The 26,920-nt window shown below is 43.0% G+C and overlaps 1 protein-coding gene across 14 annotated transcripts in view; it reads right to left on the reverse strand.

Annotated features, from left to right (window-relative positions):
- Reps2 (RALBP1 associated Eps domain containing 2) overlaps nt 1-2,765 on the reverse strand; it is a 274,896-nt gene extending 272,131 nt beyond the window's left edge. For 13 of the 14 annotated variants that reach the window (XM_075956743.1, XM_075956736.1, XM_075956741.1 and 10 more), the window contains exon 1: nt 2,381-2,755. In XM_075956743.1, coding sequence (XP_075812858.1) covers nt 2,381-2,614 — 234 coding nt within the window. In that variant the 5' untranslated portion in view covers nt 2,615-2,755. Of the gene's footprint in view, nt 1-2,380 lie in introns of all 14 variants that reach the window. The other variant, XM_075956744.1, reaches the window with a different exon arrangement.
- Between the last annotated feature and the right edge of the window lie 24,155 nt (nt 2,766-26,920).

Here is a 26,920-nt window from a genome sequence, read left to right on the forward strand (position 1 = left end):
ATAAAGATCCTTCTGCCTCTGCCTCCAAGTGCTGGAATACATCACAATCACCCAGTAAAATTATGTATTTTATAGGGCATTTACTCCTGGCCAGATTTTCTTCTTTATTAATAGATAATAAGATTCTTTTTAAAGACAAGTTCTCATTTACCCAGGCTGGCCTCAAATTACCTGAGTATGACCTTGACTTGTGACCCTTCTGCCTCTACCTACTGAGAGCTGAGACTTTAGGCATGTGCCACCACGTCCAATTTTTATGCAGTGCTGGGAACTAAATCCAGTGTTTTGTGCATGCTAGGCAAACACTCTACCCACTGAGCTACATCCCCAGCCGTAGATTATAATAATCTTAATTGTATGCTTATTAAGAGGAAAACCTGGCCATTAACCATAGAAACCACCAGGTCTTGTTATTGTCTCAATGATCTGAGCAGTTATACCTGTTGGGCCAGTTAAATCTGAACTTACAGGTTCCTGTTTAGAAGGGAAAGGGGAAAGTTTTCTACATTTGTTTTTAAAAAGCTAATACTCTAATGAGGTGAAATCAATGAAGTTAGACAAAGCACCAAAGTGATAGACAAAACTTAGATGGCCACTAGATGCCAACTTTGATTACCTATCCAAGTTCAGGGTGGCTTTAAATGTTAATTTTTACACTGTACCAAGAGTAGTGGGCTATTCTAATTTTACTAAGTTAAAGGGAGTACGGTTGATTTTCTGGAGTTAGTAAGGGAGCATAAAGCTCAGACTTCCTACAAGCAATCTAGGAATGGCCTCTTTTGCTAACATCTGAAACAGTCTTGGTGTACAGTTTTCCACTCTAAGTCCCTGTACCTTGAGGTCTTTTTCAATTATGTCAACTTCAAGGAAGCCTCTGTTAGCACACAGAAAAGCCCCCTCTCCAATTCCTGAAAAAACCTCAACCAATTCTCAGATGCCCCCTTCCTCTTATCACACTTGATGTATTACTGACTACAAAATAACCCCTGCCACATGCCCAGCCCACCTATTGGGTGCCTTGCCCCAGCAATGTAGTAAATGTATTCTGCTCGTGAGTATCCTGAAGTCACTATAAGAGCTACAGTTTGTTTCAGAACACTACTTCCTCATCACCTTGTGCAACTCAACTGCTCAGCAGCAGTGACTGACCTATCTTCTTATCAAGGAATTCTACAGGGAAAAAAAAAAACAGCCATGCCAAATTCTATGAATACTAATCATGTTCAGAAATCCTAAATTCAAAAAGGTGAAGCAAGTGGCTCAAATCACACTCATAAACACATGAGCATATATGTAGGCTCCAGCAGTATAAACCAATCTTGACAGACAAAAAGGCAAAACCCCACAAAGGCAATGAATGATATGGCAAGCAAACCATAAAGCCCTCAGCACTCCCTAGGAACTACATTTGAAAGCCTTGCTCGACACTGTAAATATTCAGTTGGTGTTAATAACTTTCACACTATTGCTTTTGAAGTGAAGATTTATATTTGGGGTTTTATAGTAACATTTTTATCACCAGTTACTGCTGGTGACAACAAATGACAGACAAAAGGCTTAACAAGCAGTCTTTCTGCAAGCTTCAAGGAAAGCACCAAACAAAAACAGCACCTGCTGCGAATCATCCCTTCCTCCTTTCCAGGTATGGGGCGGGCAGAAAGAAGCTATGACACCCTTTGTTTCGTAACTCCACGTCAAAGTCAAGGAACAATAAAATAGGAAAGTACAGCTATATACTTCTGAGTCCAGCCCTGGGCCCAAATGGGGAACTTATTTTGGACTTGACCAATGCCCTTCTCTTGCAGCCTCAAGTCCCTGCTCTACAACTGGGCATTAAGATTTTGCAGTTTCACACTAATAATCAGAAACACATTACTGAGCAAATGTATGTAGCAGATACATGTCACAAATATAAAGAGAGGACAACATGTAGTCCTAGGCCAAGAGCCATACAGACACACATGTACACACCCTTCAAGTTCAAATCCCAGCAAGGCACCCTGAGTGTGCAGTCAACAAAGGGAGGGGCAGGAGCAAGGAACAGAGGTTAAAGCAGACAGCAGCCAAAACAAACATCACTTCCAGAACAGGGCAAACTTTGGGTCTGGGAGGCTGAAGAACCCCCAGAAACGACAGGGGTGCTGGACTCTCTCAAGGAACGAAGAGCGCACCCAAGCACTGGGTGAGGAGGAGAGCTGCAGAGGAGGCTGCTGTCCCCGGGGACAAGGGCGTCGCCGCCATCCTCGGCTGCACAGCACCCCCCTTTTTTCCCGCCCTGGCCGCCGCCCTCTAGATCCCCGCGAATGGTCGTTGTCGCCCCATTCTTCCATAGACACCGTCCCCACAGACCCGAGAGGGATAAAAGAGCGCAGAGACATACCTGGTGCAACGTCTCCGGTGGCAGCTGGGACGCTCGGAACAGATCGGCCACTGGACCGGCGGCCGCAGTGGCAGTGCTGGGGGCGACCCTGGTAGCCTCGGGGGGTCCAAGTCCCGGGCCCCCGCTCGCAGCGCCTGCACAGCGCGCGAAGAGCTCAGAGTAGCACTGCTGCTCGCTCTCACTCAGCAGCAACGGCGGCCCCGCGCCGCAGCCTCCACCAGCCGCCACCTCCATAGGGCCTCCTGTGGGGTCCCGGCCGAGCGCTTTCCCGGTTGCGGTGCCGGTGCCTTGGTCAGGGCCACCGCCGCCGCCTCGGCCTCCGAAGCCGCCGCCCCCACGCCCCGCAGCTGCAGCGCCTCTGCTTCCTCCAAGCGCGCGCCGGCCCCGCCCCCCGGGCTTGAATGTTGTGCCTCGGACGCGCGGCACATGGAGACAGGCGCGGCCCCGACCAATCACAGCCCGGGATTCCACCTGGGCCCCTCCCCTGACGGCCGCCCCGCCCCGCCTCTTCGCCAGGTAAGGAACTCAACTCAGCCGGCTGCCTTCCCAAGCTCTTCACCGGCTCTGCAAGGGAGGCCAGACCTGGAGAGTGGCTGCCAAAGCCTATCCAAGCCCACGCAGCTCCTGAGGGGTACCTTGGGCTCTCCACCCTGACTGGCATGGGAACACCTGGACACACACACACACAAGAACAAACAGCGCTTTTCAGGGGGTGGGAAAAACTGAGATGTTTTCTCTTTAAGAGTCCGGAAGAGAAGTGGTGTCCACTTAGAAAAGGGACCAGGCACGAAAAGTTGGATTTCTCTTCCTATATAATAGTATTGCCTATGCCCTGAAAAGCTAAAGAACAGAGATGTTCTTACGAATGGGGTCCCAGCGCCTCTCTACAGCTTTGAAGATGGTGATGGGGTTAGGTCACTTTCTCAGGTATGGCTCGGGTCTGGATTTGAGCCTTACTAAGAAATGCCAGAAGTTACTCTTAAATCCTAGAGGATGTGAACTCCATTCTGCTCAGTGCTCTACTGAAATCTGGGAAACAGACCTCTGTAACACAGAGTCCTCTCCTTCTGGAGCAATGATTTTTTTTTTTAGACAAGCTCTTTCCTTAAGACATCAGGCTCTGAAGATACTTCTTTTGGCAGGAAAACAAGCATATTTTTAATACAAAAAATTTCAACTTCCTACCAAAAAAATCAACACTAGAACCCAGAACTTTATAAACCCCATGTGTTTTTTTCAAATGGGCTTCCTCCCCTAGGGCTATTGCTCTAGTCAAGCCTCTATGAAGAGAAAGTCTATGCTAACTGTAGTGGCTGTTGCTGCTAACCTTAACACTAGGAGGTTGGGACAGAAGAACCCTGAATTTTTTAACCTACTGTAGGATACATAGTGAGTTCTAAGCTAGCCCACAAAACCAATCTACTAGAAAAAGAAAGGTCTGCCCCACAACACTGCAAATTTCAACATCAGTATTGTATATTTGCATTTTTTAAGACAGTCTCTCTACATAACCCCGACTGACCTGGAACTCTCTTTGTAGACCCAGCTGGCCTCAAACTCCACAGAGGTCTGCCTGCTTCTGCCTTCCAAGTGCTGGCATAGAGGCGTGTGCTACCATGCTGGGCTCCAAAAGAAAAATCTTAAGTGCCATTGTTCTTGAGAAGAGTTACACAAATGTACCCACTGTACATACACTAACCCAAAGAGGGGAACTGTTGATGATTAAACACTACTAAGAGGACATGTTAGAGCTGGCACCTACCTTTTTTAAACTCAGAACTCAAGAGGTGGAGGCAGAGAGATCTCTGTGAGGTTGAGACCAGCCTGGTCTACATAATGAGTTCATTCCAGCCAGGGCTACATAGTGAGACATTGTCTTAAAAAATACATAGAGAGGGAGAAATTTGTATGTGTACATGCAGTTTTTTATGTAATAACGTACATTACTGTTCTTGGACCTGTGTCAAGAACAGTAACAATACAAAAAAAGCAAAAAATCAATGCCAATTCAAGAACTACTATGAATGATAACAAATACACGTTGATGTTATAGTCAACTAAAATAAGGACCAATGGAAGAAAGAGAGGAGAAGAGGGGGAAAAAATCACGAGGTTGGGGAAAACTAAAAGGGAAAGGGGAAGAAAGAGATATTTGAAAGAAAAAAAAAGGAATGTCTTAACCTCAATTATGGCCAGAGTTATACTTCCACTTTGGACTCTGTCATTTGCTGCTATGCCTCCCCACCATGAGGAACTCTTATCTCTCTAGAACCTTAAGCCAAAATCAAGACTTTCCTTGATAAGTTGCTTTTGTCCATACTATTTTTATAACAGTTACAGAGAAATACAAATACAGTCACTATGACCAGCATGAAGACCTCTTTACCTTCGTTTCACAGATTTAAAAACGTAGAACTGGTATGATTTACCCAACTGGGCACCACATTTGGAGTTCATTTCTTTCATTATTCAAGCCAATTTACTAAAACTGAGAAATATTTATCAAGCAGTAGATATCACATGATATGCAGGCAGTCTCACATCTGTGCCTATCAATGGTTGAAATAACCAGCATTTAGGTAGGGCAGGAAGTGCTTACTGTATGTGTACTAGAGTGCTTCAAGGAATTAAAAAAAATACAAGATACGTCGTGTTCAAAGAGTCAACAACCTCACTAGAAAAGACAAATCTAGCACAACAAACAAAAATAAATAAGAGACACTATATAATTACGTGATAAATCACGTACCCCAGGCTAAGTGCTGTGAAAGTTTGAAAATCAGAGAAATCCACGAACCAGCACTAACCCAAGAAGACTCCACAAGAGGATGGGCGTTCTCTGAGAATGAGAGGAAGTGGGAAGGGTAAATGGATAAGACAATGGAGGAAAGGGAGAGAAATGGCTATCCTGAGAAAGGCAAGCACATCAGAGAGTTGCCACAAAGAAAGTAATGAGTGAGGAAAAGCAAGCAAACTGGGCCAAATGGGAGAGCAGTCTCTGATGCAAACCTTCAGGATACAAGAAAGATCCTGGTTAACAAAGTCCAGAGGACACAATCAGAAGGGTCTCTGGTGGTTTGAATAGGCATGGTCCCCACAGACTTGTGTGAGTGCTTGGCCCATAGAGAGTGGCACTATAAGGAGGCTTGATCTTGTCGGAGTAGGTGTGGCATTGTTGGAGGAAGTGTGTCACTGTGAAGGCAAGCTTTGAGGTCTCATATCTGCTCAAACCATGCCCAGTCTCTCCTTCTATCTGCAGATCAAGATGTAGAACTCTCCACTCCTTCTCCAGCACCACGTCTGCCTGCATGCCACCATGACCTGCCATGATGATAATGGACTAAATCTCTGAAACTGTAAGCCAATCCCAGTGAAATGTTTTTCTTTTTAAGAGTTGCCATGGAGAAGACAATAATCAACTTTATATGGAAAAACAAAAAACCCAGGATAGCCAAAACAATATTATACAATAAAGGATCATCTGGAGGCATTACCATCCCTGACTTCAAACTCTATTACAGAGCTACAGTGATGAAAACAGTGTGGTACTGGCATAAAAACAGAGAAGTCGACCAATGGAATCGAATAGAAGACCCTGACTTTAACCCACAAACCTATGAACACCTGATTTTCGATAAAGGAGCTAAAAGTATACAATGGAAAAAAGAGAGCATCTTCAACAAATTGTGCTGGCAAAACTGGATGTCAATCTGTAGAAGAATGAAAATAGATCCATATCTATCACCATGCACAAAACTCAAGTCCAAATGGATTAAAGACCTCAATATCAGTCTGAACACACTGAACCTGATAGAAGAGAAAGTGGGAAGTACTCTACAGCACATGGGCACAGAAGACCACTTCCTACGTATAACCCCAGCAGCACAAACATTAAGGGCCTCATTGAATAAATGGGACCTCCTGAGACTGAGAAGCTTCTGTAAAGCAAAGGACACTGTCGCTAAGACAAAAAGGCTACCCACTTACTGGGAGAAGATCTTCACCAACCCCGCAACTGACAAAGGTCTGATCTCTAAAATATATAAAGAATTCAAGAAACTAGACCGTAAAAGGCTAATCAACCCAATTATAAAATGGGGCACTGAACTGAACAGAGAATTCTCAACAGAAGAAGTTCAAATGGCCAAAAGACACTTAAGGTCATGCTCAACTTCCTTAGCGATCAGGGAAATGCAAATCAAGACAACTTTAAGATACCATCTTACACCTGTCAGAATGGCTAAAATAAAAAACACCAATGATAGCCTTTGCTGGAGAGGTTGTGGAGAAAGGGGTACACTCATCCATTGCTGGTGGGAATGCAAACTTGTGCAACCACTTTGGAAAGCAGTGTGGCGGTTTCTCAGGAAATTCGGGATCAACTTACCCCTGGACCCAGCAATACCACTCTTGGGAATATACCCAAGAGATACCCTATCATACAACAAAAGTATATGCTCTGCTATGTTCATAGCAGCATTGTTTGTAATAGCCAGAACCTGGAAACAACCTAGATACCCTTCAATGGAAGAATGGATGAAGAAAGTATGGAATATATACATATTAGAGTACTACTCAGCAGTAAAAAACAAGGACTTCTTGAATTTTGCATGCAAATGGATGAAAATAGAAAACACTACCTGAGTGAGGTAAGCCAGACCCAAAAAGAGGAACATGGGATGTACTCACTCATATATGGTTTCTAGACATAAATAAAGGACATTGAGCCTATGATTAGTGATCCTAGAGAAGCTAAATAAGGAGAACCCAAAGAAAAACATATAGGCATCCTCCTGAATATTAACCTTCATCAGGCGATGAAAGGAGACAGAGACAGAGACCCACATTGGAGCACCAGACAGAAATCTCAAGGTCCAAATCAGGAGCAGAAGGAGAGAGAGCACGAGCAAGGAACTCAGGACCGCGAGGGGTGCACCCACACACTGAGACAATGGGGATGTTCTATTGGGAACTCACCAAGGCCAGCTGGCCTGGGTCTGAAAAAGCCTGGGATAAAACTGGACTCGCTAAACATAGCGGACAATGAGGACTACTGAGAACTCAAGAACAGTGGCAATGGGTTTTTGATCCTACTGCACGTACTGGCTTTGTGGGAGCCTCGGCAGTTTAGATGCTCACCTTACTAGACCTGGATGGAGGTGGGTGGTCCTTGGACTTCCCACAGGGCGGGGAACCCTGATTGCTCTTTGGGCTGATGAGGGAGAGGGACTTGATTGGGGGAGGAGGAGGGTAATGGGAGGCGGTGGCGGGGAAGAGACAGAAATCTTCAATTAATAAATAAATAAATAGAGTTGCCATGGTTGGGAGAGCTGGCAGGCTGCTCAACCCAGCTACCACCCGGGACCAGAACCAGGGCTATAAGTTGACCCACCTCAACATCCACCCTATTTTGAACTGCTAGAGCATGTAAAGGGGCCTGTCCTGCAGACCCAAAGCTCCAGGATATTGTTACAACACAGGGTAACAACAGGATATCCAAGAGGAGTCCTAGTGAAGGTCAATATCAATGGTGTAGCAGAAGCAGAGGCCTCGAACCAGACCAATGGTTCATTGCAATGAACACTTGCAAGTAAAGATGTATGGACTTGGGCATAGTGCATACCTGCTGTGTCACATTACAGCTTCCATGATGAGATTTCTTTTTTTCTTTTATATTTTCTTTTATTTTAATGGGGGGATGAGGTTGCAAGGGCAGAGGGCAGATACCAAAGGGACAGGGAGATGAATGGGATCTGGATGCATGGTGTAAAATTCACAAAGAATCAATAAAAGGATGGGTAAAAAGAAAAAGATTTGCCATGGTCATAGTGTCTCTTCACAGCAATAGAAACCTAATTAAAACAGGGTCCAACAGTAGTAATACTTAAACCAGGAAACAACAGGGACAAAGTGGCATTTTTAAAAGTGTTTTTACTAGGCCAGCTATAGTGACTCATGCCTGTAACCCCAGCACTGGAGAGGTTGAAGCAGAAAGATCCAGATTTTTAGGCCAGCCTGGGCTACATAATGAGACTTTTGTGTTAAAGATATTTTTCTAAGTGTTACTAACTAAAGAATGTTGAGTATTATACTTTATTTCCACAATAATTTTCTAAATAAGAGAAATAGTTATGAAACCTCAAAATAAACACAGGTAAGAAATTAGAAACTAGAAACACAATGTGTTTATAAAGCCGAGTAACATTTAAAAAGCCCTATTGTAAGGGTTTGGTTGTGTGTGTGTGTGTGTGTGTGTGTGTGTGTGTGTGTGTGTGTGTGTGTTTGCGCGCACATGTAGCAGTCAGGGACTGATTTCCAGTATGCTCCCAAGTCACTCTCCACCTTATTTCTTTTGAGACAGGGTCTCGCAGTTTACTGGGGATCACTGATTCACTTAGATCAGCAAGACCCAGACATCCTCTTGTCCCCACCCCCAGTGCTGGAGTTATAGATGTATGCCATCATACCCAGCTGTTTTATGTGGATGCATGAGGACTCAGGTCCATGTTTGTGTGCCAAGTTGTGCTTTACCCACTGAGCCATCTCCCCAGCCTTCACAAGAACCTTTGGAAGATGATTTCTTTCTATTTTGGGGGTTCTGAGCTTACACACTTGCTTTAGCTCCAGCATGACCAGAGAAACCAAAATAGTCCTATTTCTAAGGAATTGCCGGGAGGTTTTTTTTTTTCTTTTTGAGACAGGACTCTGTAGCTGAAGCTGATCTTAATCCTCCTGCCAAGTACTGGAATTGCAGATCTGTACCACACAGCAGCAAAAGGTATTTTAAGTTAGGCTTAATTAGACCCAATCTCAAACAAAGAAACCAACCTAAACGAAACTCAAAAAGGAAGCACATGGCCTGGCTATGTTCCAATAAAACCTTAGCTATGCGTTTCGTGTAATGGTCACATAACGTGGAATGTTAAGTACACAGAAAGAACTAAGTTCTCCAGTCATTTAGAATCTGTAAAGTCTGGATGGGAGCGATACCCCAGAGCACTTGCTGGGAAAACAAGAGGACATGAGATCAAATCCCCAGCACTGACATGAGCCCCCCCACCCTTGCTCATGTGTGTACTTTTTATGATTGCTTCGGCAAAGGCAGTTTTGAGTTATTACACCAGATAGAACATGCCACACAAAGCCTGAAGTAGTAACTCTCTGGCCCTTTATACAACGTTTGCCAACCTTCCCTCAAATATGACGATCTTCCATTTCCTTATACCTACGGGCACTTTATGACTCATCAGGTTAGGGTTGGGGAAGGGTGGTGGTTAAGAGAGAATTCAGTTTGACTTCTCTGGACCGCAGTGATACTGGGATACTGCAGATACCATCTCAAAAGATTAGTGAAAATGACACCCTGTTGTGGAAGGGGACAGACTCATGGATCCCCTCCCTGAGGACAGCTGGGAGACATTTTCTTTCTCCTGTACACAACTCCACTGAAGCTAAAAGGTCGGGGCTGGCGGAAGAGGCCAGCTGGAAAGAGGAGGTGGAGTGGAGGAGGGCAAGAGAAGGTAATGGGAGTGAATAGGATCAGAATACATTATATACACCTGTGGAAACGTCATGGCGAGACTCATCATTAGGTATTATTAGTATTATACTAATGAAGCATTTTTTTTTTAGCCAGGCGTGATGGTGCCCGCCTTTAATCCCAACTCAGGAGGCAGAGGCAGGTGGATCTCTGAGTTTGAGGCCAGCCTGGTCTATAAAACGAGTTCCAGGACAGCCACTGCTGTTACACAGAGAAACTCTGTCTTGGAAAAAAAAGTGTTTTAAAAGAAAATAGCTGACTGGATGGCTCAGCGGTCAAGATCAGGTACTCCTCTTGCAGTTTGGATCCCATCCCCCACATTAGAGATCTCACAATCGCCTGTAATTCCAGAATATCCAATCCCCTCTTAACACTGTGCTCACCTCTACTCACATGTACATAGCCCCACACAGATACAGAAGTTAAAATACTAAGTAATAAATCTTAGGGCGGGGCGTGCTGATACGTGCTTTTAATCCCAGCACTTGGGAGGACAAGGCAGACAGATCTTGTGAACTGGAGTTGAGCCAGTTTTGATCTACGTGGAGAGTTCTAGGCCAGCTAGGGCTACTGAATAATAATATTAACAATAATACCTTTTCAGAGGAGAAAAACTTTAAAGATTGGTGGAAATTAAAGAAGTGCTCAATTTTAACACCAAATAATCACTTGTTTGATTGACTTTAACTTTTTCTTCTTACTAATACTAAGAATAGGTAGATCTTTATCAGTATGAGAGGGAATTCAATTCCTCTGATCGTAATTTTTTTCTCTCTACTCCCCAAAAGGAAATACTGAAGTAATACTGGCACCTCTCCTATCTCCTGGAAGTGATAACATGAAAAAGAAATGGACCTTCCCCTATTCCATCTTTGTCTCTGTCTTTGTGAGTCTGTCTGTCTCTCTCTTCCTTCTTCCCTCCCTCCCCCTCGCTCTCTCTAGCCAACACCCCTAATTTCATGTGTTTTCAGAGGGCACTCACTCCCACCCCCTCCCTTGCCCCAGAATGTACACAAGTTTGAGAGCCCTGTTCCCAACTTCAGGACTTCTTAAAACGTCTCAAGCAGACGAGTGTTTTGTAGACTCTGTCTGAGGTGGGAAAGAAAGTAGATAGGGAAAATAAGAAGCAGGTCAGTTGTGGTGACAGCCCTAAGTTAAGTCTTCATCTCTAAGTCAGCTCCAGCAACAAGGGAGGTGAGAGGATCTGCATAGACCTACCCTAAAAAGTTCTTTGTATGTCATTAGTATGACTTCCCAGGAAGAAATCACTTCAACTACTTAGAGATCAGCAAAGGAGAGCTCTTCAGCAATAGCATACATCTGGCTTTGGCTAATGCCAAAAGAAACCCCTATACAGAATTCCCCTCGGCTTCTATGAGTTTGAGCTATAACATTGCATTCTTACATATGCTTTTATCTATGGGTTGCTTTTAGGTCTGGGGGCCCCCACGTTATACTTTGAGCAATTAAACATCTTTTACAGAGACAGAAATTTCAGACTTTTGTGTTTGGACAAATGGGGAGATTTACAATGGAAACATATTATCAGAGTTATCTGAGATAAACCAGAGCCACTTTTCCTGGGCGGCTGTTAACCAGGATCACCCTGCCTGTGCCTGGCAGAATGATGGTCTTCCTGATAAGAGGAACAGGGCTTAATCAGCTGCACAGCCAGGGTTGTCTTCCCTAAACTGCCTGGCAGAGGCAGTGATCCTTTAGCTAAATTTTACTTTTGCGTGACTTAATATTTTCTAAGCAAGTTTATTGATACATAGTTTATTACTCCCATTTCCTCTTTCATGCTAAGCTCATAGGAAAATGGGGAGTTGGGTTCTTGTCCCATGCCTTCTAAGCTACTAATGACAACAGAAATGTGAGTCACTGTCTCTCTTCCTATCATGGCTTGTCTTCCAAAGGTTATTGTGCTAAAAGGCTTGGTCCCCAGCAAGGCAGTACTGAGGTAGTGAAACCTTTAAGAGGTGAGTCTTGCTGGAAGGTCATTGGGGTCACAGGCGCTCAACTCTCATGATTGCGTTAATGCTAGTTTGAAAGTGTGGCCTGGGTCTTTCTTACTGGTACACCTACTTAATTAGTAACTAATTCCCAGGAGAGAGCATTAATGAAGAGCAAGCCTGGCCCCTTTCCCTCTCCATTGTGAGCTCTTCCTCTCTCTCCCTCCCTCCCTCCTTTTCTCTGTCTCTCCCTCTCCTTCCTCCATTCCTCCCTCCTTCTCTCTCTCTCCCTCCTTCCCTCCTTCTGTCTCTGTCTCTCTATGTATCTCTCTCCCTCTCTTCTTCTCTTCCTCCCTCTCCCTTCTCTCTCCTCCCTCCCACCCTCTCTCTGTCTCTCTCTCTTTCTCTGTCTCCCTCCCTCCTTCTCTCTGTCTCTTTCCCTCCCTCCTTTCTTTCCTCTCTCCCTCCCTTCCTCCCTCTCTTTCTCTCACTCTCTCTCACCATGATGTCAGCCACCATGTTGTGATGTAGTCAGAAGACCCTCACCAGAGGACACCAGAGGATGAAGGGGTGGATTCACCCCATCTTGGAATTTGGGCCTTCAAAACTATGAGCTAAAAATGCCTATCTCCTAGTTTGGGCTTTGGTTTCTGCTTCTATTTTGTTATTGTTGTCCTTTGTTCATTGGGTTTTTTTTTTGTCTGTCTGTTTGTATTGCTTTACTTTGGGTTTGGTGTTTGACTTGTTTTGTTCTTCAAATAGTTTCTCACTGTGAAGCCTAGGCTGGCCTCCGATTTATAACCTTCCAGCTTTAGACATGCATCGCCACCCACAGAACCTGGCTTAAGAAATGCTGCCTTGCCAGGTGGTGGTGGTGCACGCCTTTAATCCCACCGCTTGGGGGGCAGAGACAGGCAGGTGTCTGTGAGTTCAAGACCAGCCTGGTATACAGAGCAAGTTCCAGGAGAGTCAACACTACAGAGAAACCCTGTCTCAAAAAAGAAAACAAGCAAACAAACAAAAAAAGAAAGCCGGGTGGTAGTGGCACACACCTTTCAATCCCAGTACTCAGGAGGCAGAGACAGGATCTCTGTGAATTCAAGGCCAACCTTATCTATGGAGAAGTTTCAGGACAGACTCCAAAGCTGCAGAGAAACATTGTCTTGAAAAAGACAGACAGACAGACAGAGACAGGAAGAAAGAAAGAAAGAAAGAAAGAAAGAAAGAAAGAAAGAAAGAAAGAAAGAAAGAAAGAAAGAAAGAGGAGGGGGAGGGAGAGAGAGAGATATGCTTAGGCATTTCAATCATCACAGAATTGAACAAGGACTGTGATTGGTTAAACTGACAATCTACAACTGTTCAGGTTTCTAAAAAGGAAGCATTCAAAGGATGTGTCTGGGTAAGCCAACTGCTAAAACACACAACTTAAAAGTCTGTTGTAATTGTTGTTGTTGTCATTATTGTTGTTGTTGATGATGATGATGTTGATGATGCTTCTTCCATAGTTACCATGAGAAAATTTCAGACCAAAAGTTAGCACTTTCCCTTTACTTGGACAGGACCCCATTGGTGAACGTTGTTTGCTAAAGGCCCACAGCTGTTCTCATTGCCCATTTATCTTTTGCCAAACAGAAGCCACTTTTAGGTTATAGTCCTCCAAGTTCCAGCCGCTGCAGGAAAAGCCCACAGGAAATGGCTGATTTTTATGAGTGAATATAATGCTAGCATATTGCCTAAAAGACCAATAATGAGTGTAGCAGGGGAGCATGAGGGATTATTGATGAAACAGTATGTGGGATTGATTGATTGTATTGAGACAGACTCTCACTTTGTAGCCCAGGCTGGCCTGCAAGTTGTTATGATTCTCCTGTTTTAGCATTCCAAATGGTGGGGTTAAAGATGTGAGTTGCCACACACAGGTTAAAGCCATGAGTGTGGATTGGTATGGCTGCGGGGGATAATAGGTATAAGATGGCTCATTCTATTAGTCTATGTATTTCATGGATTTCTAAAATTTCATATAATAAAAAAATTTTCAAGCCAGGCAGGGTGATGCATGCCTTCGATCCCAGCACTCAGGAAACAGCAGCCAGAAAACCTCTATGAATCTCAGACCAGCCTGGTCTACACAGTGAGTTCTAGACCAGAAAAGACTGTATACTGAGACCCTGTCTCAAAAGAGAAAGTTAAATATATAGAAATAGTCTATTACCCTTTAGGGAAACTTAAAAATGAACCCAATATACCATGATGTTAAAGAATAGTTTTGTTTGTCTGCTGGAATGTGGTATGAGGAATCCCCCAGGCTGGCCCTAACTTACTATGTAGTGGAGAAGGCCTTCAGCCCCTGATACTGCTGATTTTTAAATGCAGTGATAGCTTCAGGGCTAATGAAACAAGCATCCGATGAGATTTACAGCTGCATTCCATATTATTCACAGGTGTCATGGCATGAAAATTTTACTAACATACTCAAACACAAAAGAAAAAGTCAGGAAGAGAAAGATTGAAACAAAATCTGAAAATATGGTCAATTTTTGTGGTGATTTGAATAGGTATGACTCCCATAGACTCTTGTGTTTGAATGTTTGGTCCATAGGGAGTGACGCTATTAGAAAGTGTGTCACTGTGGGGGCGAGCTTTAAGGTCTCCTGTGCTCAAGCTACACCCAATGTGGGACACAGTCTCCTTCTGCTGCTTGCAGATCAAGATGTAGAACCCTCATCTACCTTTCCAGCACCGCATTTGCCTGCATGCCACCATGCTTCCTGCCATGATAATAATGGACTAAACCTCTAAAACTGTAAGTCAGCCCGAATTAAATGTTTTTCCTTTATAAGAGTTTCCGGAGTCATGGCATCTCTTCTCAGCAATAAAATACTGATTAGATCAGAGAAATGCAAATCAAAACAACTCTGAGATTCCATCTTAAACCTGAAAAAATGGCCAAGATCAAAAACATTAATGACAATTTATACTAAAGAGGTTGTGGGGAAAAGGAAACACTCCTGCATTGCTGGTGGGAATGCAAGCTGGATGTCAGTGTGGTGATTTCTCAGAATAGGAAACAACCTTCCTCAAGACACAGCAATACCACTTTTGAGTATATAACCAAAGGATGCTCAAGCGTGGCATAAGGACATGTGCTCAACTATGTTCGTAGCAACATTGTTTGTCATAGCCAGAACCTGGAAACAACCTAAATGCCCCTCGATCGAAGAATGGATAAGGAAAATGTGGTACATTTACACAATGGAGTACTACACAGCAGAAAAGAATAATGACATCTTGAATTTTGCAGGAAAATGGATGGAGCTAGAAAACATCATTTTGAGTGAGGTAACCCAGACACAGAAAGACAATTATCACATGCACTCACTCATAGGTGGTTTTTTAACATAAAGCAAAGAAAACCAGCCCACAAATCACAATCCCAGAGAACCTAGACAACAATGAGGACACTAAGAGAGACATATATGAATGTAATCTACATGGGAAGTAGAAAAAGACAAGATCTCCTGAGTAAATTGGGAGTATGGGGATCATGGGAGAGGGTTGATGCAGGGGAGGGGACAAACAGGGAGGGGAGCAGAGAAAAATGTAGAGCTCAATAAAAATCAATAAAAAAAGAAAGAAAAATCCCTAAAACAAAACACTAAGACAATTGTTTTAGGTGAATAGTGGCTAGAGGAAACAACACTATACTAGTCTCTCACATGTTTTATATATGCCATGTGATTCACACTTGTAATCCCAGCACTTAAAGGAAATTGAGGCAAAAGGATAGCATAGGCTACAGACTGAGTCTCTCCAAAAAAAATTTCAGTTGTTTTTGTATCTGAAATTTTCCATACTTGTATATTTTTTGAAATACTAGCACTTGAGAGGTGGAGGCAGGAGGATCAGGAATATCAAGGTCCTCCTCTACTACATAGTGATTTAGAGGTCAGCTGTAGTACATAATTTCAAAATCCTAAAGAAAAGAGATTTATAAATCTCGCCATCTCATTTATTCATTCCAATATCTCATTTATTCATTCCAATATGCAAGTCCTTACTGAGACTCCCGTATCTATATGACTTTTGCTTGTTTGTTGTAGTTTGTTTTCTTGTCTGTTTAAGACATGGTCTCATTATACAGCCTAAGCTGGTCTCAAACTCACACCGATCCTCCTGCCTCAGTCTCCCATGTACTAAGATTACAGATGTGTACCACTGTACCTGGCTCCCAACATGATTTTGAATTTGAATAATACTTAGAAATGGTAGACACACTGGAGAGATGGCTCAGCAGTTAAGAGCACTGGCTGCTCTTCCAGAGGATCAGCGTTCAACTCCCAGCACCCACACGGCCACTCACAACTGTCTGTAACTCCAGGCCCAAGGTTTCTGACACCCTCACACAGACATACATTTAAGCAAAACACCAATACGCACAAAATAAGAATAAATTATTTATTTAAAAAAACTCTTTAAAAAAGAAAGAAATGGTAGACACAATAACAGTGTGAAAGAAGCATGCCTTTGTCTTAGAAGCTAATGAAATATCTGGCAACTAGCCAAATTTTTCATTGTGTTAGAATGTTAGCGCAGAAGAAAGTTCAGCACATCTGACTGACAATGCCTGATTTCCTCTGGGACTGGAAGAAGCAGAAGTGTATGTTGATTTTGAAAAGGATGTTTATCTCACATGCCCTGTATTATCTCCACACGATTCCACCCACTAATGATGTGGAAAGAGGCCCAAGAGCACAGCCTAAGAGGCTGGACTTTTTTTTTTAAGCTTTAGAACCTCTTGGGGACTATGTCTTTGCATGCCAGTTCTGTAACTATGAAAATAATAGCACTGGATTCAACAACTAAGAGACTTGGGCACCTCCATAATTGTTTCCATTTTGGAATCAGGGTGCTGTAGTTGCTTTGCTAGAGGAGGGGGTGGCCTTGACATGCAATACGGTTTTCATTTGGAGCTTTGTGCGCCAGAAAAGTTGGAAACATTTTTGAGTTCATGAAACTCATTCTTAATTTTGACCCAGACCAGCTGTTTCATTTAAGCCAACAGAGATTATTTTAAAAAACCATTATTTCTGGAGCAAGATCCTATCCAGAAATGCGTCTACAGATTTTGATCCTTTGGAAAGCTCTGACAGAAAGATATTTCATGCCTGTTACTTCTTCACAGAGTGCTCTTTCTTTATTTTGATTTTATGTATATGGGTGTTTTGCCTGCATGTATATATCTCTCTGTTCACCACATTCATTCACGATGCCACTGGAGGCCAGATGAGGGCATTAGATTCCCGGGAACTAGTTACAAACAGTTGTGAGCTGTTACGCGGGGGCTAAATCCTCTTGAAAAGTAGCCATGCCTCTTGACCACTGAGCCCACGCTAGCCCCAGATTGCTCTTTTAATATATATATATATGGGTGTGTGTGTGTGTCTATAATTATTTATTTATATGTTTCTGTGTGTGTGCACATGTGTGCAGTTGTCCAAGGATGCCAGAAGAGAGTTATGGGGGCCTCTGAAGCTGGAGTTACAGGTGATAGTGAGCCGCTCAGTGTGGGTGCTGGGAAACAAACTCGGGTCCTCTGAAAGGGCAGCAGTTCTTAACTGCTGAACCATCTTTCCAGCTTCTCGCAAATTACTCTTAACTATTCGCATAAGATGTGTGTTTAGAGCAAGATGGTGATGGCGCACGCCTTTAATCCCAGCACTCAGGAGGCAAAGAGAGGCGGATCTCTGAGTTTGAGGCCAGCCTGGTCGATAGGAGCTAGTTCCAGGGCAGGGTCCAAAGCTACAGAGAAACCCTGTCTCAAAAAAACAAAAGTAAAACAAAACAATATGTGTATTTCGACAAGCATATGACAGCTGATTAAATACATATCATGATGCACTGACAATAAATATAAGCGATAATGCAGAAGTGGAGCCTCATAAACTCTGCTGGTGAGAATGTAAAATGAAACAACCACTTTGCAAAGCAGTCGGGCTGTGCCTCCGACTCTTAATCATCGAGTTACTCTATGCATTTTTTATTTCTGTTGCTATAATTGAATACTCTGACAAGGGGCTGGAAAGATGGCTCAACTGTTAAGACCACCTGTTCTTTTTAAAGATGACCCAGGTTCACTTCCCAGCACCCACGTGGGAGCTCAAAACCATCTGTAACTCAAGTCCCAGGGAATCCAATGCCTTCTTCTTACATCTGGGGGTGTCAGGCAGGCACATGGTACACATACATACAGGCAGGCAAAACACTCATGCACCTAAAATAAAATAATCTTAAAAATTATGTATAGATAAAGAATACTCTGACAAAGCCAACTGAAGGGCTAGAGAGAGGGTTCAGTGTTTAAGAGCACTGGCTGTTCTTCCAGAGGACGTGGGTTTGATTTCCAGCACATGGTAGCTCACAACCATCTATAACTTCAGTTCCAGGGGTTCTGATGCCTTCTTCTGGCCACTGCATGCATGTGGTATACTTATAGATGTGCAAACAAAACACACTCAAAAGAAAATTAGACTTTTTAAAAGAAAGCGGTTTTGGACTGGAGACATAACTAACTGGTTAAAGGCACTGGTGCTCTTCCAGAAGACCTAGGTTCAATTTCCAGAACCTACTTAGTAGTTCATAAGCATCTGTAACTCAAGTCCCAGGAGATCTGATGCCCTCTTCTGTCCTCCACAGGAACCAGGAGCACACATGGTAGACTGACAGACAAGACACCTATATACATTAAATGAATAAATAAAAATTTAAAGCACAACTTAAAAGAGAAATAGTTTCTTATGACTTATAATTCCATAAAGAGAGAGCCTTTGAAGAGGGGAAGACATATAGCAGAAAGGGAAGCTATAGAGGCAGGAGCAGAACGTTGGTTGGTCACATTGCAATGCATACTCAGGAAGGAGAGTATGAACAGCAAGTGAATAAAACCACAAAGCCCTGGGCCAGGATTGATGCACTCAGAAAATAGAGGTAGGTGTCTGTCTACACAGAGAGTTCCAGGCCAGGCAGGATTACATAATGCGATCCTGTCTCAAAAACACAAAACCAAAAACAACTTCAAAACCCATTTTCTCCAACAAGACTCCACCTTCTAATGGTTTCACAACTTTTCCGAATGGTGCCACCAGCTGAGGACCAAGTGTGCAAACACGGGAAACCTATGGGAGACATTGCATATTCAAAGCACTACCCAACCATTCTGCTCCTAGGTATATATTCAAGAGCAATGAAAGCCCACAGCAAACACAAAACTTGTGTCCAGGGGCCTGAAGAGATGATTCGGCCATCAAGAGCACTGGCTGCTCTTCCAGATGACTTGGGTTTGATTCCCAGCACACACGCAGCAACTCACAATCATCTGTTGCTCTAGTGCCAAAGGATTAAATGCCCTTTTCTGGTCTCTGTGAGCACCAGGCATGCATATGGTACAGAGACACACACAGAGGTAAAACATTCATACATAAAGAATAAAATAGACCTGTCCCCTGGTGTACATTAGAGCATGGTTAATAATAAGCACAAAGTGAAAACAACCCGAATGACTAATGACTAATGAGATAACAGAATGTGACAGCCATATAGTGAAGTACTGATAGGCGCTATACTGTGAGGGAATATTATGCTCACTGAGAGAACTCAGACACACAGGCCAAATGCTGTAAGGTTTAATTATTTGAAATATCCAAAACAGGCAAATCTAGAACGAGACTGGTTGTCTAGAGCTAGGTAGATCCATTGGGACGACATGAAGAGCGATTACAAGTATTCGTAGGGCTGAAGGATGGTGAAAATATTCTAGAATTAGTAATGCTAGATCAATATCCTTATCAAAGAAGTGAAGATTGCCAATTGCGCAGTTTTAAAGAGAAATTGATTTCATGTGTATGGACGCTTTGTCTGAAAGTATGGACATGCACCCCTTGCATGCCTGGTGCCTGCAGAGGTCAGAAGAAGGCACTGGAGCCCCTGGGACTGGAGTTACAGACTGTGAGCCTCAATGTGGGTATTAGGACTCAAACCCCAAGGTAATTCTTAATTTCCCCAAGGGTAATTCTTAGTTTCCTTAATATAATATTTTAATTACTCTTTTGAGAATTTCATACAAGCATACAATGTATTTGAAAATACTCCCACTCTTCCACCAGCTCCTCCCATATCCACTCCTCACCCCCATCCCTTCTCCAACTGTGTTCTCTCTCTCTCTCTCTTTAAAAAAAAATAACCCACCGAGTCCATATACTCATAAGTGTGGAGCCATCCCCTGGAGCACTGACCCATCAGAAGCTACAAATCCTTAAAGAAAACTGACTCTCCCTCCCAGAAGCCATCAGCCGTAAATAGCCTCTCATCTAGGAATGGTGTCAACAGCTCCTGAACTAGGAGTGAAACTCGTGATCCCTCCTCCCTCCAGGCTAGAATGTTGACTGCCTTGATTTCAAGCCAGTCTTTTGCAAGCAACCACAGCTGCTGTGGGCTCATACATGCTGCCGTGTCCAGAAGACACTAATGCTCTGCTCCTTCCCAAACTCTGGCTCTCACAGGCTTGTAACCCAGCGGTTAGGAGTCTGTGACCAGAAGGCTGTGATGCCATGATTAAGGCAAATTTGGACTACCTAGCAAGTTCCAGGTCAGCCTGGACCAACAGTGTAGCCATGCCTCAAAAAAGTAAGTTAAACTAAAATGGTGAGTTTTAAGACATGTAAATTGTAAAACATATATAAAAGCATTCTCAAATACTTAGCATGTCTCTACCACATTCCTTTTAATTTCCTTGGTGAAACAAATGAACCGAAGAGCAAGCAGTATGTAGTGTTCCTCTTTGTTGCCTAAGCCACATTTTTCCTTTTATTGAAAAGAGATTCTTTTCTCAAATACTATACCCTGACCATTGTTTCTCATCCCTCTCCCTCTTCCAGTTTCTCCCCACTTCCCCTTCCCTCTGGATCCATTCCCTTTCTCTCATTAGGAAAAAACAAGTTTCTAAGAGATAACAAAAAACATAACAAAATAAAATATAAGATAAAACAAAAACTATCACACTGAGTCTGGACAGGGAAAACCAACAAAAGGAAAAGATCCCCAGGAGCAGGCACAAGAATCAGAGACTTATTCCTTCACACACACCCAGGAGTCCCATAAAAATACTAAGCTGAAAACTTTAATATAAACATAGTGGACCTGGTGCTGACCCTTGTAGGCCCTGTGCTTGCTGCTTAAGCCTCTGTGAACTCATCTACGCTTTGCTTAATTGATTCAGAGGGTCTTGCTCGGCTATCCTCCACCCCCTCTGATTCTTACACTCTCTGCTGCTTCTTCTTCTGTGGGCTTCCCTGAACTCTGGAGGGAGGGACTTAAGGGAGACATCCCATTTAGAGAGAAAGAACACCCCATAATGTCTCTAAGCCATGTTTATAATGTAACTCTCCAGGCATACGGCCCACACAGCTCCAACTAGACCATACGCCACAAGGCGTGCTTTACTAAGACATTCAGTTATGCCTCACTTGGCACAGTGAAACCTCATAACCAGATTTGAAATGGACTATATAAACCCAAGTCTTCTTATAGTGGGTGAAATTTCAACAAATTAAGGATGAGCTGAAAGGATAAGTTTTACCTGGGCAGTAATGGCGCATGCCTTTAATCCCAGCACTTGGGAGGCAGAGGCAGGTGGATCTCTGTCAGCTCGAAACCAGCCAGGTCTACAAGAGTTAGTTCCAAAAAAAAAAAATAAAAAAAAAAAAGAGTTAGTTCCAGGAGAGCCAAGGCTACACTGAGAAACCCTGTCTTCAAAAACCAAAAAAATATGGATAAATTTTATTATGTCATGTTTCATTAAATGGATATCTGTTTCTTCAGTGAGTCATCTTCCACTTCTATATCTCTAGCTGTCTTGGTGTATAGCAGACACACAAAGATTCTGCATCTACATAGACATACATATTTATTCACATCTGGACATGTATTGGTTTCCATAATTAATCAGTAGAGAGATTTCTGAGCCCAGAGAGTGTTTTGATTCAGATTGAAGTAGTAAGATTAAGTTAAGGTATTATTTTTAGCAAGTCTCAAAACCACACATTCCAAACTAAGTAGACTTGGGTTTGGTTTATTGTTGTTGTTGTTGATAGTGGACTTGGTGGGTGGGTAGGTTGAGGTAGGATGGCTTTGAACCTAGCTGAACCAAAAATGACCTTTCACCTCCTGATCCTGAGATTACAGATGTGTGCCACCACACCTCAATTTTGCTTCTTCCTTTCTCTCTTTTGTTTTCTTTTGTTCTTCCTTTCTTTATTTTTATTCAGAGGTCTCAGTATGTTGGCCCTGAATTCTTAGATTTAACCAATCCTCCTATCTCATGACCCCAAGTAGCTGGAACTACAGATGCATACTGCAGGGACTCAAACCCAGGGCCTCATGAATGCCAGGTAAACACTCTACCACTGAACTATACTCTGGCGCCTGACTTGATTTGGACAGACGGGTGGGCGGAGACAGTGTCCTACTATATAATATAGGCTGACTTTGAACTCCTGATCCTCCCACCTCCTCACCCTTGAGCTAGGTGTGGTAATGCATGTCTATAGTCTCAGCACTGGGAAAGGAGAGGCAGTAGAATCAATAATTTAAGGTCAACCCTAGCTACAGAAGCTCCTCGTGGAAAAAAAATACACAAAGCCAGGACACCTTTAATCCCAGCACTCAGGAGGCAGAGGCAGATAGATTTCTGGGAGTTTGAGGACAGCCTGATCTACATAATGAGTTCCAGGACAGCCAAGTCTATGTAGAGAGACCCTGTCTCAAAGAATAAATACATTAAAAACTTTTCAAAGGAGAGAAAAATTATTCCCCACTCACAAAAATAAAAGGCTATTGAAGGCTGGGCATGGTAGCATATACCTGGAAATCCTAACACTCAGAAAACTAAAGCAGGAAGACAGCTACAGGTTCAAAGCCAGCCTGGTCTACATAGCAAGTTAAAGTTCAACCTGCACTTCAGAGTGAGATCTTGGCTCCAAAAAGCAAACTGAAAACCAGTCACTGAAGTGCTACAGTGAACAAGATCAAGCAGTCAACATTCCATCATGGATGGATGAGAGCCCCTGAAGGCCCCAATCCTATCGAAGGCACTATTAGCAGTTGATGGCTACTAAGGAGGGAAAAATCACTCCGCCTTGGTGAACACGGACACTAGGAGGTTGCTCGTGCCCCAGTGGATTGGTACATACCCATGTGCATACGGGCAGCACTAACTGGACTTGTGATTATTTACAAAAATAAGAAAATCTGAAGCTGGTGGTGACTCTAAAGGAAGTTAAAGGGAGGTAGTGGCGGATGAATATGACATATACATTCTATAAATGTATGGAACTTGCAAAGCATAAAATATATTCTTTAAACAAAATAAAACTGTATCAATATGACAAAAGAAATACTGCAGCACAAAGTCTGTCCATAAACAGAAGCAGCATGTGAAATCCTGTAGATAGAGTCAGACTCTGTATCATCAGAATGGGAATTTATAAAAGTGTTGGGGAAAACAAGAAAAAGAATGATATCCAGATGACAAGGAAAAAGAAACGCAGTGATTCTATGAAAGTTATATGCTGTTTTTCCATAGACTCCTATACTTTGTTGGGAAACCAACAAACAGCATCAGGAAAACACCCAGAGCCCTTGAATCCTTTCCCAAAACAAAGCACAATGACCTTTCTGGTGAACTAGCTAAGATTTTCCAGAATAAGCTAAAAATTGTGCTTCACAGGATGTTGAAGGTTCAAGTTGTTCTATTGCCAAGAACTTTGTAAAACAACTCACAGCGTTAACATTCATGTGTCAAGAAGATGGTCTAGCTCATTGGCATCATTTGCCTATCAACTGACTGCATGAGCATCATCTCATATCAATAGCGTTCTGCATAAATGAGGCCTTCCCCTGGTGTTTATGTGAATACATATTTCATATTACATCTGTGGTACATTTACCCATGGCCTGTGCGACGAGCCACGTGAGTACAAGCTCTGGGTTTTCTTTTGTTGATCTCTAAATACCCACATTACAAGAATCATTTCTCCTTCAGGGAAAAATGACTTGGGGAACTGCAGCTGTGCAAGCAGCATTGCAGGGTTTTGCTAGGTGAGTCAAGCCAGCCACAGAAAGAAAAAGAGAATTGCAATTACCTCAAGCTATAGCGAAGCTAGCATAATTCAGATGCCAAGTTCTATCATCACAATTGTCTGTTTCTGTTTCTGTGTGCACCTAGTTGTTTATTTGGATTTTCTTTTTTCTTTTTTTTCTTTCTTTTTTTTTTTTTGATTTTTCAAGACAGGATTTCTGGAACTCACACTGTAGACCAGGCTGACCCAAACTCACAGAGATCCGCCTACCTTTGCCTCCTGAGTGCTGGGATTAAAGACATTCGACACCACTGATCAGCTTATTTGTATATTTATTTTATTTTTATTTCTGTGTATGTGCATGCTTGTGTGTGTGTGTGTGTGTGTGAGAGAGAGAGAGAGAGAGAGAGAGAGAGAGAGAGAGAGAGAGAGAGAGAGAGAGAGAGTAAATTCACATTCAAGCAGGTGACCAAGTAGACCAGAAAGGATCCATCAGAGCTGGAGTTAGAGGCAGTTGTAACCCACCCAGCATAGGTTCTGGGAACCAAACTCTGATTCTCCGCAAGAGCAGCAAGTGCTTTTAACTGTCTCCTGTTCCCTGAATAACTGGACCTTCTGAGACAGGGTCTTCTTTCTGTGGCTCACATTGGCCTTGATTTCAAGGTAGCTGGGAATAACTTTGAACTTGTAACTTCCTGCTTCTATTTCCTTGTTCTGGGAATACAAGGCATGCAACGCTGCACCTGCTTGCTACCATGTTCGCTTCATTTCAAACTCTGCAATCTTTCCCAATTATTTCCACCATATATAGTTTCAGGCTGAACTCTTCTATGCCTCCCTTCTAACAGTGTCAGCTACTGTCTCCTTGGCTTTATTGGCTAAAGTCTAACTCGATCACATGCCTACTCAGGAATCGGTCTGGGGAGAAATAAATACTTGGCTAATTATCACAGTGCAAACTTGTCATCCCTGCCTTCATGAAGCAAAGGCGAGAGACGGGGAGTTTAGAACTAGCCTAGGTGACATAGTAGATTCGAGCACACATCTGGACTACTAAGACTACCTCTTAAATGGGATGAGGAGACAGAGAGAGAGAGAGAGAGAGAGAGAGAGAGAGAGAGAGAGAGAGAGAGAGAGATTACAGTTGAAAACTTTGAATCACATCAATCTCTTGTGCTGGAAATGAAATAAACCCTCCCCAAAGCACAGTTTGATAAGCAAAAATACATGCTCTTCCAAAATAAAACCAGAGAGAGCCACATGAAGGAAATGTTGAACGGAGGATAGAGACGGGGGTGATAATATATCACTATATTTATATCCAACTGAAGCATATAAATAAAATGACAGTGTCCTTGTACCCCTTTGTTCATTCAGGACAGCCAGGTGTCAGCAGTATGCTTCTTGAGTCGATGTGGGAATAATCTGACTAAATTGCTTACACTCAGTGACTGCTCCTTCAGTATGCTATGAGAAGTCATATGTAGCAGGTGGATGGGGCTTTTCCAACAGGCAGAGAGCGTTAACTAATAAGAAGATGTTCATGCAAAGAATGACACTAACAATGCCCGAAAGACGTTATCTGCCAGAAAGACATACACTGTGTGTTCGCTCTCATCTGTGGATGCTAACTTTGAATCTTTAGGTATCTGTGTTTAAATCGGAGTGCCCATAGAAGGCAGGAAGCTAACAGTGAACCATGCAGAGAATTTCAAGGGATGAAGGGAGGGTGCAGGTAGTAAGACTGGTAGATGGGCGGCAGAATAATGAAAGATTACAAATTCAAAAAAAAACACTAAAACACTTTTGAAAAAAGCCATATGAAAAACTACTAAACTACTACTGTAAGAAGCTTCCTAAAATATACATATTTTTACCCTGTAAGGGGGAGACAATGCCTCTAGCAGACACCATAAGTCATCAAATAACAAGCCTAGTGCCAAGTAAGCATTACTGCTTTTGGCGTTGTTGCCTAGTGCAGCCCCATAGATTTCCCCCCACTACATTATAGGTTATTGCCATTGCTCTTGATTACCTCCATAGCTTGATGGTAAGAACCTCCTGCTGAAAGAGCCATAAGTGACTCATATACCTGGAAAAATTAAGCTGGTACCAACCATATCAAGCATATGTGAGTTTCTGTACACATATCACACACACACAGGGGGGGGGGAGAGAGAGAGAGAGAGAGAGAGAGAGAGAGAGAGAGAGAGAGAGAGAGAGAGAGAAATTTACTTTTAAAAAAGGAGGCTGGACAAGTTTGTACATACCTAGAATTCCAGAATTCCAGCCATTGGAAGGTGGAGGTGGGGAGCTCAAGGTCATCCTCAGGTGTATAGCATGTCAAAGGTCACCTGGGCTATATATATATCCCTGTCTCAAAAAAATCATAATTATAATAATAAACAAAGATCAAATTGAGGGTCAGCAAGACGGCTCAGTGGGTAAGGCTTACTGCCAAGCCTGATGACCTGAGTTTCATCCCTAGAATCCAGTTGGTGGAAGGAGAGATTTGAGTCTTTCTGTAACCTCCACACATAAGCCTACTCCCACCAGAGACCTATACAATAAAAATTAAATAAAAGTGGAGAGATCAGATGGGGGTGGGCTGGGTACGTTGAGTACTTGCCTGACTGTGGGTAGCACCTTCTGGAGCAGCACAGATTGAAAAGAAAAAGGTACTTCAGAAGGAAGTTTAGTCTCACGTTTTGCTCGTTTTGGCCTTCTCACATGCCTCTGAGTTCATTCGCCCCATTGTCGCCACCACTGCTGATTTCTTCAGTGGCAGGTGAACCAGTGTCTCCAAGCTTACATCATGGAATAGGAACCAGGGACTCTCCAGGAACTTCCTGAGCTACAGGTACCAGGTTAGGACTCCTAAGGAGCCTGACCTTGTGGACTGAGTGACTATGTTGGA

Source organism: Microtus pennsylvanicus, chromosome X, assembly GCF_037038515.1.
Source record: "Microtus pennsylvanicus isolate mMicPen1 chromosome X, mMicPen1.hap1, whole genome shotgun sequence".
Lineage (NCBI taxonomy): Eukaryota > Metazoa > Chordata > Mammalia > Rodentia > Cricetidae > Microtus > Microtus pennsylvanicus.